Source organism: Apis cerana, linkage group LG8 (assembly GCF_029169275.1).
Source record: "Apis cerana isolate GH-2021 linkage group LG8, AcerK_1.0, whole genome shotgun sequence".
NCBI lineage: Eukaryota > Metazoa > Arthropoda > Insecta > Hymenoptera > Apidae > Apis > Apis cerana.
The window spans coordinates 11,712,323-11,733,985 of NC_083859.1; the positions used below are offsets into that span (position 1 = coordinate 11,712,323).

The 21,663-nt window shown below is 22.4% G+C and overlaps 3 protein-coding genes and 1 non-coding gene across 9 annotated transcripts in view; 3 read left to right on the forward strand and 1 right to left on the reverse strand.

Annotated features, from left to right (window-relative positions):
- The window catches only part of LOC107999995 (trafficking kinesin-binding protein milt), a 28,618-nt gene extending 23,676 nt beyond the window's left edge, over positions 1–4,942 (forward strand). For all 6 annotated transcript variants that reach the window (XM_017060102.2, XM_028667749.2, XM_028667750.2 and 3 more), the window contains 9 exons: positions 1,232–1,308; positions 1,432–1,807; positions 1,947–2,182; positions 2,308–2,498; positions 2,580–2,822; positions 2,992–3,329; positions 3,455–3,802; positions 3,916–4,118; positions 4,407–4,942. In XM_017060102.2, the coding sequence (XP_016915591.1) occupies positions 1,258–1,308; positions 1,432–1,807; positions 1,947–2,182; positions 2,308–2,498; positions 2,580–2,822; positions 2,992–3,329; positions 3,455–3,802; positions 3,916–4,118; positions 4,407–4,895 (2,475 nt within the window). In that variant the 5' untranslated portion in view covers positions 1,232–1,257 and the 3' untranslated portion in view covers positions 4,896–4,942. The remainder of the gene's footprint in view (positions 1–1,231; positions 1,309–1,431; positions 1,808–1,946; positions 2,183–2,307; positions 2,499–2,579; positions 2,823–2,991; positions 3,330–3,454; positions 3,803–3,915; positions 4,119–4,406) is intronic.
- Positions 4,943–5,193: 251 nt separating this feature from the next.
- LOC108000024 (alpha-ketoglutarate-dependent dioxygenase alkB homolog 4) lies at positions 5,194–11,481 on the forward strand. Its single transcript, XM_017060148.3, has 5 exons — positions 5,194–8,281; positions 8,476–8,601; positions 8,918–9,010; positions 9,146–9,573; positions 9,904–11,481. The coding sequence occupies exons 1-5, from the start codon at positions 8,180–8,182 to the stop codon at positions 10,049–10,051; spliced, it is 897 nt and encodes a 298-aa protein (XP_016915637.1). The 5' UTR covers positions 5,194–8,179; the 3' UTR covers positions 10,052–11,481.
- LOC108000022 (uncharacterized) lies at positions 10,081–21,656 on the reverse strand. The gene is made up of 8 exons (XM_062079001.1): positions 21,415–21,656; positions 19,015–19,203; positions 18,442–18,612; positions 18,010–18,231; positions 11,643–11,831; positions 11,310–11,480; positions 10,765–10,986; positions 10,081–10,596 (listed from the first exon to the last, which is right to left on the reverse strand). Exons 1-8 carry the CDS (start codon positions 21,490–21,492, stop codon positions 10,411–10,413), a joined length of 1,428 nt encoding a protein of 475 aa, XP_061934985.1. The 5' UTR covers positions 21,493–21,656; the 3' UTR covers positions 10,081–10,410.
- Positions 20,175–20,256, forward strand: Trnas-uga (transfer RNA serine (anticodon UGA)). The gene has a single exon. It is a non-coding gene; the product is annotated as a tRNA-Ser (tRNA).
- Positions 21,657–21,663: the final 7 nt, after the last annotated feature.

Sequence of the window (21,663 nt, forward strand, 5' to 3'; positions counted from 1 at the left end):
AACATTGGATTATTATTCCTCTCCAACTAATTCACAAATTATTTTATCCTTATTTATATCACATAAATTCTGCACATATGCATACGATGTTTTGACTAATAGAGTTTTTAATAATACAACTGTGAATTATCTACAATGAATTTTATTAATATTACGATAACTCTTTGCTTTAGAAAATTATTTTAAAATTTTTAAATGGAATTAGATATATTTTTTATATATGGCATCATAGATAACATTGATTCAATTAAATGTAAATATAAATAAATTTAATAATAATATCATCTAATTGTAATTATTATAATAATATATAATATAATTATATCTTAATTTGGATAATACGAATTTTGATTTTTATTACTTGTTTTGCAAATTCTCAAGTCACAAGTTACGCTGATTATTACGGATGTAAAATGCACGCTTTTTAATGGAAGCACTGTAATCAGGGATTAATTTCTTTTCTTTATAATTCGAAAAGTCGTTAAAATAAAATTGAATGCGTTTGCTTTATTCATTGTGTTGGTTAAAGCGTTATTAAGCGTTTTTTTATTTTTTAAGAAATGATTAAGAAATGATTAGATAATAAAATCAATAATAAAAAAAAAATCAAATTATTTATCATATGTTTGTTATATTTTTTTCTGTTTTCATTTGCTCAAATGGATATAACGTAAGAACATTTATTGAAATTGTTTATAATATTATTAATTTTAGAGAAATTATAAATTTATAAATAAACAAATTGTTTAAATGTGTAACAACTTTTTGATTTTTATATATTGATATAAAAAGAATTCTATGTTTAAAATTGTAAATGGTATTTTCAATGTCAATAAATGTAAGGAATATGTAACAATTATATACAATAATAAATAACCGTTGTGTAATATTTATTTGCACCTTCCCTAAAGATTCAAGTTTAATTTCCATATAAAATTTTAGCAAATTTTTATTGATTCATGTACAGGAAGAACTTTGTGTATACAAAATTGCGATTCGTTATATTATCGACCATTACAAATACATCTAACTTTTTTGTAGATATTGTTATTATTTATACTATTATTATTATTGTTGTTGTTGTTGTTGTTTGCATCGCTTATACAATTATTTCATTTATTGCTTCTTTATTTTAGAATGCTGACATTATATGCATATTGTTTCGTACTCTATTCTAAAATGTTCTCTCTATGTAATTAATTATCGCACGAACAATTACTTCTCGTTTCAGTTTTATGTAGCAACCGCGTGAGCCAAATGACCAAGACCTATAATGACATAGAAGCAGTCACAAGGCTTCTAGAAGAGGTAAATATGATCATGTAACGTGTGTATGCATTATGTACAGCATGGAAAGGTACAGAATTGTTACTATACAGAATTAAAGAATTGAAGAACAGAGATGGACTAATGTTGTTGGTTAATTTGCAGAAAGAAAAGGACTTGGAATTAACCGCACGTATCGGTAAAGAACTTTTATCGCACAATCAAAAACTTGAAACCACTGTCACGAGTTTGGAAACCGATTTGAAAGAAGCTAATGAAAAAATTACGCAACTTACGCACGAACTCGCAAAGAAGACAGAACTAATTCAAATATTAACAAACGATGCCGAAGAATCGAGTTCCGAAGCCGGTACGCCCACCGGATTTCGTGGAATTAATCTTGACATGATGCAGAAAAAGATCAGTTCTCTCGAGGATGAAAATAAACAGTTAAGAGCAGAGTTTGCGAAATTAATGCACGATGCTGATAATTCAGAAGAGCAGGAAGCAAAACTTGTCAAGGATATTGCCGCCCAACTAGGTTAGTTTGATGAATCATTGCAATTGTCTTCTCTTATTTTAATCGCATGTATACGAAATCCGTAGAGATTCGTAATGTCGAGATTAGATTTTAAAAATATAATGTATAATTGATAAATAAATAATTTATATGTACATAGCGAGTGCAAATATGGAGATGGATGGAATTACGGATGAACTTGATAGACAAAAAGAGGAAAATCGATTACAACACGAACAAATCGTCAGTTTAACAGCAAAATTAGCTGAAACAGAATTGAGATTGGCACAATTGATGGCCGAACATGACGAAGTTGGAGCTACTTTGCTCATCACCAAAGATAATCAGAATAATCTTGCAAACGAATTGGCTGAATTCAAAGATCGATACGCTGAAGTATGTACATTTTACTGTTGTTCATTAATTCTTTTTATAAAATGAGTTAAAAGTAATTTTAAATTAGATAAATTTGATGTAACATTAGCAATGATAAATAAATAATTTTTTATTTCTATTATAAGGTAGTGAATTTATTGGCGGAAACGCAAGATCAATTGCGAAAACAAAGAAAAAGAGGAATGCCAACTGTTAGAGGAGGATCTTTGTTCCCTTCAATGGGTGCTGTTCCACAACCTGATTCCATTGCTTCTGAATTGGAATCATCTCTTTATTCTGAACTCAGTTTGGATTCTGGCATCAGCGCGGACAGGATGTATGTCTTTTTTTCATTTTTTTACTATTCAATATTAATACAAACAAAATTTTAATTCATGTTTTTAAATTTTAAATACAGACCAACTTATAAGAAAGTGTTTGAAACAGTGAGAAGCGCATCAAGAAGTACATCTTATCCAGTTGATGCAAATCAATTCCCACGAATAGGTTCAATGACGGTATCAACTTTATCCAGCGGTTCTGCTGGACCACGAATGAGTTGTGGACAGATTAGACCCATGGCATCAACATTTCCTAGCTTAGATTCCACTGGACATAGCGATTCAGAAGGTTCGCTTCTTACGGACTCTGAAGATTATCCGTGAGTTTATGTTTATTAATATTTTTTAACACATATAACATTTTTTTTAAATAAAAGTAAATTATGCTATATATATATATATTTTATTAATAATCATATTATTTATAATAATATTTTAATATTAATTTATGAAATATATAAATTGATAAATATTTTTATACATTTTTAGAGGACCCCAGCAAACAGGAGTACCAGGTGCTCCTGGAGCAGCAGATTTGGAGGCAGCTCTTCGTAGATTAACGCCTGCAGAAGTTCTTACGAGGCGTGCTTGTCTTAGCACTGGTACAGGATATACTTATGACTATGATGCAGGAGCTCATTCACCTTCCACCTTCGTACCTCTTGGTTGTAGAACTCCAGATAGTATTATGTCTACGGGAAGTAGCGGAAATATAAGTGGTTACGGTGGAAATGCTTGGAGAATACCTGAGAAATTACAGATAGTGAAACCTATTGAAGGTTCACAAACTTTACATCATTGGACTCAGTTAGCCACACCTACATTAGGTAATAATCTTTTATTTTTTATCAATTTAGTTATATATATATAAATTACACTTTCTCAAATACAATTATTTTTAAACGTAAATAAAAAAATCAAATTATAATTAAAATTATAATTTTATTTTAAGGTGGTCTTTTAGAAGAACGACCAGGAGTAAAAACACGAGGAGGTCGTGGCCTGGAAGATTTAGGCCTAGTTACTTTTACTTTAAGCGACCTCGAAGAAGATGAAGAATATACTAATCCTGGAAAACTCTTTCAAGACACAGGTTCCGTTTATACATTCACTAATAGTACAGTTCTTCACCCTGATGATCATACAAGTGTCACTCCAAGTATTGTGGGTAGTAGAGTTGCAACTGCACCTAGTAGTGCTTTAAATTCTGGTATGAGCACTCCAAGAACGTTAAGTAGAAGGAATTCGACTTCAACATTTTCAACAACTCTTGGACTTGCAAAGATGTTGAATGAAAGAGGTGTTTATTGTTTAAAATTGAAAATCTTTCCCTCAATTAATTTATAAAAATACTATATTTTTTGTCATAATCAAATTAATAATAAAGGTAAATTAATTAATGTATTAAAATAGGTATAAAAGCTGTTACACCTTCTTCTGCATTAACTCCAAGCGGAGAAAGGAATTTTACACCTACTGCAACACCTTGTAATAGTCCTGATGCTAGTCCTCCAGAAAGTCGATCTGATTCACCAACTCCAGAAAGTGGACTTTCCTTAGGATTATTATCTAGTGGAGCTGAATTATTGAAGAGAACATTTGGTGGCGAGACTGAGGTATATTAAAATATTTATAAATAAAAAAATTTTATACTTTACTTTATTTTGATTGTATTCTAATTTGATTATAGTTATATATAAAATAACGAAAAAATTAATTATTTGCATTATAGTGAATCTTTTTTTAAAATATCATTATTTTATTGGGAATGTTTTTTGTATGTTCATTCTTCTAAAATTTCTAATCTTATTCCTAAAAAATTATTGTTTAAAAAATATTAATATATAAATAATATTAATTTATAAACTTAATTTATTTTAATATCATTTATATTTTGTTAACAGACAAAGAGGAAACGAACCGTATTGTCTAGATCAGACAAAAAGGCTCTTACTAGTATTCGTTTAGTTGAAAAACTTGAAAGAATAGGCATTGACACTATAATGTCATCTACAACGATTGGCTCTTCTATTTCTCCATTAGTGTTACAAGGTTCTTTATATACCAGACGTACTACCGAAAGTCCTATGGCTCAATTAACTTTCTTAAAAAGCTCCATGTCTTCAAGTGGAAGTCAAGAAAAACTTTCTCCTTCTTCCACGGCTAGTAATTCCTTGTCAACAAAACGAAAAATAATTGACAAGAAACAAGATGAATCTACGTCAAGCAGGGAATCAAATAGACAAAGAAGAACTGGTGCTAGAGCTATGAGACCTGATCTTGGACAGGTTACACCTGCGATTCCTGTTACAGTTACAAAAGAATCTCCTGCGCAATCCGCTTTGGGAACTATTAGCGCAATTCTTTTTGGACGAAAGGGTGGTTTACTTTGAAATCATTGTTTGTTGTGCATTAAGTAAATAACATTAAAAAAAAAAAATCAGATGAATTCTTAATAGAACATAAAAAAATTGTCGGAGCGGTGATAAAATGGACAATTTACTTCGTTTCATCTGCATTAAATTTGTTTTATAAAAAAAAATTGATAAAAATTATAAATGAAATTTATATAAATTTTTCTATTTACATAACTATTTTCGGTAAATAGAAAATTTTAATTTTAATTTAAGAAAAAAGGAAATGAAATGAAATATCGTATATATTTATCATAATGTTAATCATATGTAAAACTGTAAATAAATTGAATATGCTTTTATTTTATAGTAGTATTTTACAAAAAAGAAAATATATACGTTTGTATTATAGAGATACAATATTTTGTATCAAATTTAAAAGTCTGATTATGATCAATTAATTTTTTTATTCTTTTTTAAAAATTATTATATGAAAATATTAATTAACAATATTTACTTATTTACAGTTTTGTAAAATATCAATGTGCAAATGGCACATACATTTTAAAATGTTAATTTAACATTCCTACAATAGCTAATATCTTTTATTTATGTCTTTTTTTTTTCTTTTTCTAAGTTTTATTTTTAATACTAGATTTCTGCATGGATGCAGAAAAATATTTAAAATATATTGTTTAAAATATAAATCTGTAATTAAAAACTTCTTAAATTTTCAGGTAAAAATATTATATAAAAGTAATTTATCTTCTAAAATTCCAGTATTATAAAGTATCCAATTCTCCAAATATGTTATTAAATGTACTTTTATGTACATGTTATGTTTTTAAATGTACATTTTCTCAACGCTCCGACGTCTAAAAATTGAGAAAGAAATTTACAATTTATGTATTTTATTTTTATGAAATAACCGTTTCACGTTGATTGGATTATTTTTAAAATAATTTTATGTAGTAATTCCTATGCAAAAAATATTGTATAGTGTTATATAGTCGGAAAACAAAAAATCTTATAAATAATTATTTTGAATATTTATTGGTGAAGATCAATTTATAGGCTTGTGCGCGCGCGCGCGAAAAATTAATTTAAAATCATTAATTTATACATAAACATATAAAAACCAAATGTGAATTATAGAAAGATCTATTACGTGAATTAATTTTTATTGTATAGAAAATATATGGTGTAGTAATTAATATTTAAAAATGACTTAGAATTTGCAATCATGTGATATGAAATGATAATTTAATATGATTTTTATCAATAATTTTATCATTTTGTCTATGCCTCAAGTACAACAAAGGAAATTTTATATATAAAATTACTCTCTTTTTTTATTTATTTTTTTTTTGAATCTAATTCCATATTAATTAAAATATTTAAAAAAAAAATCATTATTTTGATGCTTAATATTTAAAACTTGAAAAAAAATTGATTTGTATCAAATTTACGTCTTTATTTTACTAATATATATTCATTTATATTTTACGCTAAAATATCCAAAAAGTGAAAAAATTAACGAAAAAAAGCAACATCAATAATGCACGTAAAAGCATATAAATGACTTCACATATAGAAAATCATGATAAAAATAAATTAATTTCTTTATTCTAATGATATAGGTTGCGATGAGGAAATATGATTATTCTAAATATTAAAAAAAAAGAAAATCGCAGCGAATTTTATAAGTCGGAGCACAATTTTTAAAAACAGAATTTTTAGGGTGCTTTAAGTTCTATTAATTTCTTTTAATTATATTAGAAATTTATTATGTTTTAGATTAATTAATTAATTGTGTTACTATTGTTCGTCTTTTATAAAAGACTTAACATTTAGTATCAATAATTAAATAATTAGTCATTCCGTAATTGTCGATTAATTATTGATCAAAATGAAATATTCTACTTCTTTATCTATTATATATATAATAATAATAACTTGTAAATAATTAATAATGAATCGACGATTAATGACTGATTTATGGTTTTCGTCTGTATTGATTAAAGGCAATAAAAAAAATAATTTACTGTTTTAAAATTGAATTTGAATATTATGTAATTGAGCTACTTATCTAATTTTATTTGTTAAAGATAAATTGACCAATAATTAATCGATCAATTATTTTTGTAAATAGTAATCTGGATTTTCCTTTTGTTTCGTCTCTTTTTTTTAATCTGTTGCGGTTAAAAAAAATTGATTGCAATGTATCGAGTGAGTTTGATGGTGAGATTCAATTTTATTAGTAAATGGACCTTTATCTTGTATCATAGAAAGGAATATTTAGCAAATGCAGTCTTGTACATAGAGAAATACTGATTAATAAATTAAATTGAAAAAAAAAATCAAGATGTTTTGTAGTTTTTTTAAATTTTTTATTTATATGTCAATATTATTGTTAAAAATCATTTTTACCATGAATTTCTTAAATACATAATTATTATTAAATTTCTATGATTTTTAAATCGTATGTTTTTATCTATTACTGATATAAATTTTTTATTTATCATTTTATCTTTCATTTTCATATATACAGCAAGATACAGGTCAATATAATATATGTATGTATATGTTTTATATGTATGTATATATATATTTATGAAGAAAAATAAAGACGAACGAATAAAGATAAGATAAAAATTAAAGAATAAAAGCCATCTTTAGTGCAAATGAAACATAAATATAAACAAAGAGAGCAAATAGTAAAACAAGAAAGAGGGAAGGATAAAAATAAAATAAAAATATTGAAAATAACTCTATCTTCAAAATGCCACAAATTAAACAAAAAAAAAAGGACAGAAAATAATAGAAAAAGAATAGAAATAGAATAAAAATTTATCGTCAATATCATTTTGAGTAATTTTAAAAAAATGATTTTTTGAAAAAATTATCTGAGAAATAATCTTTGATTGTTCAAAGGATGGCGTTGGTGATCAATTATTGTCTTATCTCTATCCTTTTTTTTTTTATTATTTTCTATTCTTTCTTTTTGTATTTAATTTACGGCATGATCTGAAGATGGCACTAATTTCAATATTTTTACTCTATCTCTATCCTCTTTTTACTATTTACTCTTCTTGTATTATATTTATATATAACTTGAGACACTCAAGAGATGGCGCTGATTTTCTAATTTTTATTTTATCTTTATCTTTTTTCATTATTGTCTCTTTTTATACTTTTGGCTTATGATTACATTCAATATAACGAATATCAATTGAATTTTCATTGAATTTTTCGTTATTTCTCTTATCAAAGCTATAATGTATATCTTTAATATCGTTAATATAAATTTATTAAAATAAAAAATGGAAACAATACGACCTTGTGGTTGTAAAGGAATAAGATCTTGTCTTTTATGTGAAACGGAATATAAGATTATAAAACCTAATCTAAAGGCTTGTTTTGAGGTTAGATTATCTAAATATAGAGTAAATTTTAATATTTTAGTTCTTTATTTAATACAAATTTTATGTTTTTTTTTTATAGAGATACAATAAATTTTATTTAAACAAACAGTATATGTTTTATTGCTATTTGATACATTGTAATATTTTAAATTTTTCTTTTATCATATTGATTATTGTAAATCATAATATTTCAGAAATGTTCTAGTTATGTATATTGTCCATATTGTGAGAAAGCATGGCCTGGTTGGAATTTTGATCTTTACAAAAATCATCCAAATCACCAAGGAACTGCTATAGAATTTCCTGGTGTTTATATAAAGGTATTCATTATACCTTTTTTAATTATTCAATTTTTTATTTAAATTATATAAATAATTTTGTCCTTGATGTTAATTTATAATTATATAAATTATAATTTATAATATCAGTGTATCAAGTTATAAAATAAAAATGACTATTAAAGAAATAAAAAAAATCTTGTTACAAAAGAAATTTAATAAGTATTTTTTTCTTTATAAATAGCATTAATAATAATTTCAATTTATTATAGAATAAATTTTTTATTATTATCTATTTTAAATATATAATGCTTAAAAAGTGATTTTAATAATCATTTTTTTATATTTATTTTTTAAGTTAGATTTTTTAACTCCTTGGGAAATTAATTCATTGATCAATATACTTGAAAAAATACCTTGGGAAGCTTCTCAAAGTGGAAGAAGGAAACAGGTATTATATAAAAATAATTTAAGAATATTTATTGTTATGAAAATTATTATTGTATTCTTATATTTTGAAACATAAATAAAATTTTAATAAAAAAATTAAAGATAATTAATTCTAAAAATATTTTAAAATATTTAGAATTTTGGTCCAAAATGCAATTTCAAAAAGAGAAAACTTCAATTGGGTTCCTTCAATGGTTTTCCAAAATCTACTCAATTTGTGCAACAAAAATTTTCTGAAATTCCTATACTTAATAATTTTCAAACGGTAGAACAATGTACTTTAGAGTATGACCCGGTACGAGGAGCTTCAATAGATCCACATATTGATGATTGCTGGATTTGGGGTGAAAGAATAGTTACTGTTAATGTCATAGGTGATTCAGTTTTAACAATGAGTTCTTATCATGGTCCCGATACAAAGTACAATTTAAAAAGTATTGTAGAATATTCTTCAACAATTGAAGGCTTAAAATTTGATATAAAAAATAAAAATGAAAATGAAGATATCATTGTAAGACTCCCAATGCCAGAAGGATCTCTTATGGTTCTTTATGGTATTGCAAGGTAAATAAATTTATATCTTTTTAAAACTATTCAAATATATGTATTTATATTGTAATTATTTGGGATGTTTATTTGTTATATATCATTATATGAAATAATTTTTTTGATTATAAATATATTTTGATTAATAATTTATAGTTTTATTTTATTAAATATTTACATAACAATTTAGTTATGTTTAATTAATTAAAACATTAATAACATATTTAGTTAAACATTATATAAACATTTAAAAAATATTCTAAATGTAAAATGAATAAAATAGAATGTAATAATTATGAATTTTATTGTATTATTTATACAAATACTAAAGTTTTTTTTATTTTGTAGATACAAATGGGAACATTGTGTTTTAAGAGAAGATATAAACTCTAGGAGAATTTGTTTAGCTTATCGCGAATTAACCCCTCCATATTTATATAACTCAACAAATAATGAAGTTGTTAAAGAACTCTTAAAGAGAGCTTCAGTTTTTTGATATGTAAAATGTAATTAAATCTAAAAAAATTTATTCCAATAAAATATATATTTAATTTGTACAAAATATTTAAATACATATTATATCTTACGTATTATAGAAATATATTAATTTTATATATACATATGATAATATATATTATCTACAATTATAATTTTATATAAACAATACAAATTTCTATAATATTTAAGGAAATATTAAATTTGAAATAACACGTAGAAATTAATTTTAATTAAAAAAAAAATATATAAAGGAAAGAAAAACAATTTTTGTACAAAATAAAAATATTTTTAAAATTTTAAGAAATTGAAAAGTATTATTTTAAATAAAATTATTTCATTAAAAATTAATAAAAAGTTCTAAAAATTTTTTATAGAATCAGAAGACATATAAACAACAGGAAAGGTAGTAAAAGGATCTGATTTTCCTAATGGTTGGTAACCATTGACTAAACTTTCCCTTAATTCCCATTTACGTCTCTCTCTTTCTGTTTTTTGTCTTCTTATTGCTTTGCCTAACATACAGGCAAACATTATTCCCATTAACTGAAAATAAATAATTAAATTTATTAAAATATATATTAATATATTTTTCTTTTAAAGATAGTATTGAATTTTATATAATACTTTTTTCCTTTATCAAATGTTAATTATCAATATTTTTATAATTATAATTGTAAATAAGAAAATAAAAAAAATGTGATAAATACGAACCTGAATAAGAGCAATAGCTACAGCTCCAGTACCGATATAAAGTGCGCTCCTATGAATAATGATTGAAAGATTTTTTATACATCCAGTTGTATAAAATTCAGAACATAGAATTTCTTTATCATAAATGCATGTATTATTTTCCGATTGACAAGATGAAGGAAATTTTTGTTCTTTCATAATTTCTTCCCAATCTTTATATCCATTGTATCCGCAACAATAAAGCTATTAAATAATATATTTTATGAGATAGCGTATTAATAAGTGTTAAATATATAGTATATATTTAAACATATTATTTAAAAATATTAGTAAGTAATGTTAAAATGGTTAAACAAATCTTTTCTATATCTAAAAATGTTTTCTTAAAAATTCGTAACTTAACATTGTATTAAAACGTAAAATAATAAATTTAGTTTCTGTTTAAATAAAATGCAAATAATATTTGTTTAATATACGTAAATGTAAATTTATGTGTTTGTAATGTGTTATGTATATATGTAAATGTGTATGTATTTTAATTCATAAAATTTAATAAAATTTATTACTTTCGATTGTAGAAAATCGATAGCTTCCGTAGCTTCTACATTCTTCCCATATTGATGCATAGTAATGTTAATTTTCTCGGCAAGAAGATTCTTTATTCCATCTTGAAGAGCATAAGCTGCAATTGCAGCTGCTAATTCTAATACGAGAACTAACGAAAGTAATATTGCAAACTAGAAATATAATAAATTTTGATTATTTGCCAAACTATATATATATATATGTAACATTAAAATTAAAGATTTATATAAAGAAGAAGTATAATATATTAATTTACTTGATACTAATCTATATATATATATACATAAATATAAAAAAGATAATTAAATATTTACCACAAGAACCATGCAAGTACTTTCTCTAAGAGCTCCACAACATCCTAGAAAAGCTATTATAAAAACGAATATTCCAACGACAATTAAGAGAGTTGCTGGAGAAAAATAGCTGGGATCAAGAAAATGAGAGAAATCTTCATAAACAGCATAAATTGTTGTTCCTACAGATATTATCATTACTCCCGTTAACTGTAAATAGATAATAAATTATAGATTATAATTTTATGAAAAAATTTAGAAATCATATATAAAATATCTTAGAATAAAAAATTTTAATTATTTTTTTTAAATATTCATATTTTAAAAAAATGTTTATAAATAAAGAATTTATATTTGCAAATTATATAAGTAAAATAAATTATATATATTAAATTATACAATATTAATAAATTATAATTATATAATAATTTATACATAAATTTATGAAATTATATTAATATATATATATTTTTCAGAAATAAATTTTCTTATTTTTTTAATTAATAAAAAAATTAATATAGTAATTTATATTATTGACATTATTATAATGTTTTTAACAATAATATTTCTTTTTATACTTAAACTTTTGAATCTTGAATATCATTTAAACGAATATACCCATATCAAATGATAGAGAACTCTTGTCAAAGGAATGAGCTTTTGGCGATATGATTATTCACTGTACATTTATATTTGCATCAATTACAGTTTATTACAGTTAGATTTGTATTTTAAGTAATATACATTTTTTTATTAATGTAAAAGATTTTTTAATATTTATCATAATCGTATATGAAAGTTTATATATAATGAAGCATATAAAAATAAAATATTGAAATTATTATTTTTATAAAAAATTATTTTTAAAAATTAAAAAAAAAAGTTTAAAGAAATTACATGAAAAGTATTTCTCTTCTATTATATATATGGTTGATGATATAGAAATTTTATAAATTCTTTTCTTTTCAATGATGTTCGATTTTATAATTAATCATAAAATAAAGATTATACGAAATGACGAAGAATTATAAAAAAATTAATATGTTAAAAAATTGGAATAAATAAATATTAGTTTATTTCATTTTAATAATTTGTATAATAGAATTTATAAAAATTAAATTTTTATTTTGTTCACTTAAATTCAATTTCAATTTTATTATTTTGAAAATAGGCAGAAAATTTTAAGAGATACCAAAAAATGAAATTAATATGTTTTATAAAATTTTATAGAATAAAAAGGTTTAAACTATTATATCAATTTATGGTTGATATTATTTTAAATTGAATCGAATTTAAGTTTAATAATAAGTTTAATAATTTTATATATAAAATTCTTAAAATTATAAAATTAAAATTTTTACTCCATAGAAGTTATATTTAAAGAATAACTCATTTCTTCAACGTAGTCGATTTTTCAATTTCTCCTGAATAGGGTTATCGAACCCGTATCACTTAAAAAAAATTTTTTTTTTTCTGAATATAAAAATCTATTTTAGATGATAATAAAACATAGGAACTCTCTTATCACTATCAACGAGATTGTCTATCTGAAATGATAAGACAAGCTATTCATGTTTGCAAAATAAATCTTTTCAATTTTAATATCAATTGCAAAAAAAAAATAAGAATTTTTATTTTCAAGAATTGAAGATGTTCCAATTCCTTCCTAAATCAATTCTCACATACTTTACGCAACAAAATTTAATTTCAATTCGTATATTGTTTCAACTTTTTTTTTCGATCGATAAAAAAAAAGTAAAAATTCTAATTCGAATTACGTTTATACAGATATGCGTAACATTTTAAGATTTTAATTTTTTTCACAACTTATTGATCGGTCGGAATGTAATGATGAAAATGTGGAGGAAAAAGAAAGAAGGGGGATGACATGGATAGTTCGCGACGTTGTAAAACTTATGCATTAGAGTAATAATTCATCGGGGTCAACTTCACTCAGTCGATATCGATCCCTTTTATTCGTTCGAACGATAGGGTAGAACTTCGATCCACGCTCGTATCCGAGAGTTGACCTAACTTGTTGAATCTCAGGGCCGAGTATATTCTTGTTGCTTTTTCTACTTGGACACCACATGTTGTTACAATCCTAGCCAACCTCGACACCATTTACCATCGTCCTCGTTTTTCCCTCGCGATTCGATTAATATTCGCCTACTTGTTATTCCTTTGTTTAATCTCTTATTATTCGTATTATTATTCATAATACAATTTTTTAAATTTTCGACGATATTTGCTTCTCAATTTACCTTTATGAAAATATCAGTTATCGTCTCTAACTAATTTGTTTACTAATCGATTATTCGTAAATATTTTGGTTCGTAATTATTTTGACGTTTCATTTGTTTTTCATATATTTCATAGATTTCAGTAAATTCGATCAATTGTACAAACTATCCCTGTTTAAAACTGTCTCATAGATACAGATCCGTTAAAGTCGGCCGTACTTTGAAATTTGTATTGTATTATGCATGTATCGTGTTACATATGCACACATACATCTATCTATCTATCTATCTATCTATCTATCTATCTATCTATCTATTTATCTATCTCAATAGAAAAGTTGACATGAAATAATAATTAATATTTCAATATTGATCAAATCATAAATTATTGATATTATATATACGTTCAATGGAAAATTGAAGATATAATGTGAATGAAATTAATTATAGATAATGTAACAAAATATTTAAAATACAAAAGGTGAATGATCGAATCGTTTATCGAATAAATTAAATAAATATTAAACACGATAATTCGCATAATTGGACAAACGCGTATTTGTTTAATATAAGTAGTAGAAAAATCAGTCTCATATGTGTAAAACGCGACATAATGATCTTCGAAGGACAGATGAAAAGTAGATGAAAGAATGTGGTTACAGACCACAAAGAGGGAGTTAACCGCGCAAAGCAGGTACTTGATGCAACGTAGACCAACGTCGAGGTGTGTGGCAGCCATTTTGGTGTCTGAGAATCCTCTTTCACGCAGGTGCACTACGGAACTGAACGTGGAAACATCTAAACTCGATTCGATGTATCGTATTATCTACTGATAAAGCGGTATACGTACCAACGACACACGTAGCGCTGTTTGCTTACGTGTTTTTACAAGCATCTTTGTTTTTTTCTTTTTTTTTTCTCTCTTTCTTCTACTTCTCTTACTCAAATATTTATCTATTCCTGTCTCTTCTTTTGTATGCAAAAAACTTCTATTATAATAGCTATATAACGATCGAGAAAAATTATTATTAAATTGTTCGAGTGAGGATTAATTCTAATACGATTTCAAATATGTCATGATGTGATACAATTACAAATGATAATAAGTAATCACTATTTTCATTATTAGATAGAATTTTTAGTATTTTTTAAATAATATTATATTTGTAAAATCGTTTGTATAAATCGAAAAATTTGGTAATATAAATATAATAATAATAATAATAATATATATATATATATAATAATATATATAATATATATTGTTATATTGATAACTGTTGTACTTCAGATTAGATTATCAGAAATAAAATAAACTTAATTATATTTTATCGTATTTAAAGAAGAAATAAATATAACTAAAACAAATAAAAGTTGAATGAAGTTTATCTATGTAAAAAACTTTCATCTTTAAAGGATGCTAAAATATTTTCTTGATAAGTATATTTGATATCTTAAAAAATGATTTTAAAATAAAATGTATTTTCTTAAAGATTAAAAAAAAAAAATATAGACATTTTATGAATAAATACATTGCACAAATCTATATTATATTTAATAATATAAATCTATTCTTCATAAATTTTACGAACTCTTTAAACAAGGAAGAAAAAAATTTTTTCATATATACATGTAAATACACATGAATACAATGACAAGAAATAAGAAGGGATAATTTATATATTGTATAAAATTTAGAACGAAAATTTATTTAATATAAAATTACTTATAAATAAATAATACAGATATTGATTGTATACAATGATTTATATCATATGATATTTAGCGTAAAAAGATTGTGAAATGGTCGACTGGCACATCGACCGGTCACTACGCCCATGCGTGAAAACACAGAATATGACTCATGCGTACTATGTATCGTGTGGGTAATTCAGCACATGTTCATTATTCATACGCTGAAAACTATTACGACCTGTGGCAGATTCTATTTCAAATCAAGGAAAGAATTTTTTTTCCTTGCTTAAAAATAGAACCATATAATTCCAGTTTTTTTTTTAATCAAAATTTTAAACTTGAATTTATCAAGATGGTATATAAAACAGCATTGATTAAAATGATAATTATTTCATTCATACAATGAAATGAATTAAATGAATAAATGATAATAGGAATAATGATACAATTAATTGAAAATTATTTGCAATTTATAAAAAAAATGAGAAGTATATGTAATAATAAAAATAACCAAAATTACGATTTGATTGTTTATTCTTGTACTATATTACATAAATCACAAAATATAATATTTTAATTTTATCGATTATTTTAATTTAATTTGACTTATACTTTAAAAATGAATAGAATACTATTCATGAGAAATAAGATTAAAATGAAAAAATATTAATCATTGACTTTAATTCAAAACTGATTACTAAATAGCTTTCAGACTGACAATTTTCAGGCAATTATTTTTTCGCGTGGATCGTGCAATCGGGATTTCCTTAACAAAACGATTTATAATAACGATTTATAAAATGTTAATTTATGAAATTATGAAATGAAAAATTATATTAAGAATACGATTATTTTGTACGATAAAATACGATCATTAGAATAAAATCATTAATATAAAATTATTTTAATAATTTTAAAACACATAATCTAATCTAATTATATTTTATATTTTATGTAATATAATTTTAAGATACGTTGTATTATTGTATAAATTATTGTATAAAAGATATAATTGTTAAATTGTTATTAAAATATGTTTTATATATTATTATTATTATTATATTATTTCTTTTTTATTAAATATATCATTCAACTTCTAAACGTATAATTGTATAAATATTATTATAAATGAAAGAAAAAAGAAAGAGAGAATAATAATAATAATAATATAAAAAAATTTGATTTTTTAATAAACATGAAAAATTGTTTCATATTTCTTTATTTCATTTAAATTTTATTGAATACATAATATTTTTCTTTTTTATTCAAATATAAATTATTTTATATTACTTTTTATTGGAAGTATTATATATAGAGAGTATATATATATATCATCGAAAGATATTTTAAAATCTAGTTGTTTTTTTTTTATTTCTAATAATATCGGAAAATATTTAGGATACAATTTAAATAATTCCGAAATAGGAACATAATCTAAAAAAAATTCATTTTCGTATTTATTCTTTTTATAAAAAAAACATATCTTCCTTTCATTGTACAATAAATAATGATTTATTATTTCATAAGAACTTAAATAATCAAAGAATATACCATTATTATTAAAAAAAAAATAATCATGGTAACAATATAATATCACTATGAACATTTACTATTATAAATAATAAATGTTTAGCCTGAAAATCAAAATATAAATTACGTTCTATGAATGTAAATTTTATTTCTAAAATTATAAAAATAGGAACGTCGTTTTAGAATAAGATTTATTGTACAATAAGATCAAAAAAGGAAAATATGTACTGTTCCCATTCGTATCATTCCATAAGACTTCTTATTAAATGCATACCATACATTGATCATTCTTATTTATTAAATTTATTAAATTTATTTTTTCGATGTTCAAAATTATTAAATTTAATTATGATATTTATTATAACAAATGTAATGAAAAAATAAATTATTCGAATCATTCGAAATCATTATTACATCTTAAATATTTTCCACTATCGTTTAAAACAAGAAAAGAATTTAAATATTTATTATTTATATATACATTGTAATATAATATTTATTAATTTTATTTAATTTTTTCTTGATTTTATAGTTTTGAAAATAAAATATATTACCATTATAATAAAAATTTTTTAAAATGAAATCATAATTATAATAACATTTTTGTTTACAATTTACTTTTAATTTAAAATATATATGTAAAGATTTTCAAATCCTTGAAAAATGTTATACAGTCTCATAACTATTTCTAATCGATCGCGCTAAGAAAACTGAAAACCAGATTCCTATTGCCTGAAATGAATAACAATTTGATTGTAATAACTAAAATAATAGATTTTTTTCATATTTTTTACTAAGTTTATATTGCAAAAATTATACAATTCTTATTTCTTTATATTATTATAATTTATATTTAATTTCTAATTATTTTTTCTAATTTTTATGTTCATTTTTAATTTATATTTATATATATTAATTACCTGAACGAAAGCAATTCCAATGGCAACGCCACCAAGTTGCAGAGCATGGGAGTTAATAAAAGAAACAAATTCAGAATAACAACCTTGAGAATGCAATGTTGAAGATCCAAGAGTACAATTTACCGATCCTACAGCCCCCATTTCAATATTACAACATGAGAGCGGAAGTGCAGATATAGTGTTCATCCAATCGCTTGCATTTTTTGTCCCACAACAATTAAACTAGAATAAATTTCAATGATAATTTAATTTTATATTAATTTTATATATCTATAATTTCATTTTAATTTCTAGATATTTAAAAATTCAATTTATCAAATTTATTTATTATTTGAATTTTGAAATAATTGATATAAGTTATAAATATAATATAAATAGTATAAATAAATAAATAAAAATCTTATTAAAAATAAAAAGAGAAAAATATTTTACATCTTGCTGAAGTTTATCCCAAACATAGGCTATTTCTTTATTATCAGTATACATCTTCATTGTATCTTTCATTTTATTTTGAATAATCGACGATGCTCTAGCTCTCAAAACATATCCTGATATACCACCCGAGAGTTCCAAAATAAAAACGATGATCAACAACGATGTAAACTAGAATTAAGAAATTAAGTTGAAAATTATATTTATATTTTATAATATATATATAATATTATTTCACTATAATATAAGTGACAAAAAGTATTATTAAATTAATTTAATTTGTTTATAAAATATTTTATTAATTAACTTTGTATAATAAAATAAATGAAGAAAAAAACATTGATAATATATTGAATATATTTATGTAAAATAATAGTATATATTGAAATAAAAGTTTAATAGTTCTTATTTGATTCTACTATTTGATTCTGATTATAATGAAATTATTCATTGTAATCTTATTCATAATTTAATTATTATTGTATTTTGAAATTGTAATGGAAATTTTATAAAGTAATAAATAATATTATCAAATATTTTTATATTATTAATTATAAATTAACTATAAATTACCGTAATTATCATGCAATAATTCTCGCGTACAGCACCACAACATCCGAAAAAGGCAATAAAAAAAATAATTGCACCGATTGCAATCAATAAAGAAGGAACTGATAAAAATTTATTATCCAAGAAATGTTGATAATTATGATAAACTCCATGAATTACAATTCCAATGGATAATAAAATTATACCGGTGATCTGAAAAACAATATTTTGTATATAATATTTTTTTATCTTGAATTAATTACAATTCAAATTTGAAAAAATATAATAATAATATAATAATAATATTTTATAAAATTAGTAATTTTTTCTAAGATACTTTAATTTTTAATAAATTCTTAATTTCTTTTTATCATTATTTATAAATATATTATTTATAAAATTATATATATTATTATATATAAATATATATATTATTTATAAAAATATAATAAATATACGAGAATATAATCGATTAAATATAATCGATAAAATAATCAAAATTAAATATTTATTATAACTTAGAAAATAAAACAAGTCTCTAATTAAATTTAATCATTTTCATAAAAATATAAATTTGGATAAATATTTGCAATCTAATTATTTATTGCATGTGATTGTCAACAATTCGATTTAAGCATTTATTGAATCAATTATTTAAATCTGTTTACATTGTAAATTGAATCAATAGAAAATCAGATTAAAAGTTCTATTATATCCAATTATACTCACTGAGAAGAGAAACAAGGCTAATATGAAGCCATGATTTCAGAAAAATGAGAACGACTTTTATAAATTACAGATATTTACGAATTCTTTTCAATTACATGTATATATTAAATACTTTTACGTATTATATTATGATTTTTTACATTGAAATTATTTAATATATATATATGACAATTATTTTGTCTAAATAACAATTATTATATTAAAAATAGTTACATAAAATATTAATAACTATAAATTATTTTATAAAATTATTTTACAAAAGCAAATAAATGTTAGATTAATTTTTGTTCAAATGCAACTAATTAATATCAATTTTTTAATGTACAAATTTCATTTTTTTTAGTATTGAAAGAAATTGACCAGAAAAAACCATATACAAAATATAAAATTAAAATATTTATTTTTTCAATATATATAAAATTCTTATTCTTATACAATAAACCTTGATTTTAAATGCTGCGGTGTCCGAGCGGTTAAGGAGATGGACTTGAAATCCATTGGGTTCTACCCGCGCAGGTTCGAATCCTGTCCGCAGCGGAATATTTTTTTTATTTTCATTTTTTAGAATTTTTATTCAAACAAACTTAGGAAAGTTTTCATATCATTTTAAAGTAATTTTATCATAACATATTTAAATTTTATAAATAATTTATTATAATCAATGAATATATTGGATACTTAATTAATAATACTTTATTATATTATTATTATTTAAAATTATATAAAATTTATAATTTTATTCAAATTTTTATCATTTAAAATAAGAAATTTTAATGAATATTTAATGTTTTTATTTAATAAGAAAAAAATTTTTAAATATTCAAATATATCTTTACTTTTAAATATTGGTATTATTAAATATATTAATTTTAAAAATTGTTTAATTAAATCATTATATAATAAAGTTATTGAAAATAACAAAATATTACAATATATCCATTATATACATTTAAGTATATATTTATATTTATATTTATAGATATATTTTATCCATTTACAATTTTTTTTATAAAAATATAAAATTTGTAATAAAAGAGCTAAAGATATTTTGTTAATTTTTATATATACATATTATAATTTTTATTTTGTTACAACATATTTATTCTGAAGAGATCAATCTATATATAGCTTAAAAATAAAAGTTAAACTTAAGATAAATAAATCGTGAATAATACGCAATATCATTAAACGGATCACTATGACAAATATTTATAAACTATTAATTTTATATTTTTAAATAATAATTTAAATAATAATTATAATTTAGATTATTTTACTATGATATTGATTGATAGTTTTTATAAAATACTATATCGATATTTATATCGATATTTAGGTTATACTTAGGTTAGTATGAAATTAATGTGTTTTGCGTTATTAACCACAATAATTTATAAAAAAAATAACATAACAATATATCCGATTATCATGTTAGTAAAATTTTTATAACGTAATAAATAAAAAGCGAATAAAATCATATAAAATTGTCTAATTATAACTTTTTGAATCATGCTGCCACTTTTATTATGATTCATAATCAAATTAAAAGAATATTTCGTTATTTGTATAATATACGAAATGATTTATTATCTTTAAATTTTTCAAAAAATCAAATATGAAAATTAACACTAATAAATTTATTAGAGTATTCAAAATAACTAAAAGTTATTAATAAAGAAAATAAAAATTACTCACAACGAAGAATAGATTGAAGATGAACATCAGATATTTGACACATCGTGAACCAAGAGATAATTTCATAGCATTGACCATTTTTTCTTAAAATTAATATTCTTTATTGATTATAGTGATAACAATTTTTTCTTTTCTTACTTTATCAAGATTAAAAAAAGGCGCACAAACTTACTAACAACATTGCAACAATGATTCACTACTTTTAGACAGTTATCGCGTGGCTGCGTGTTCAAGCGCATGCGCAATTAT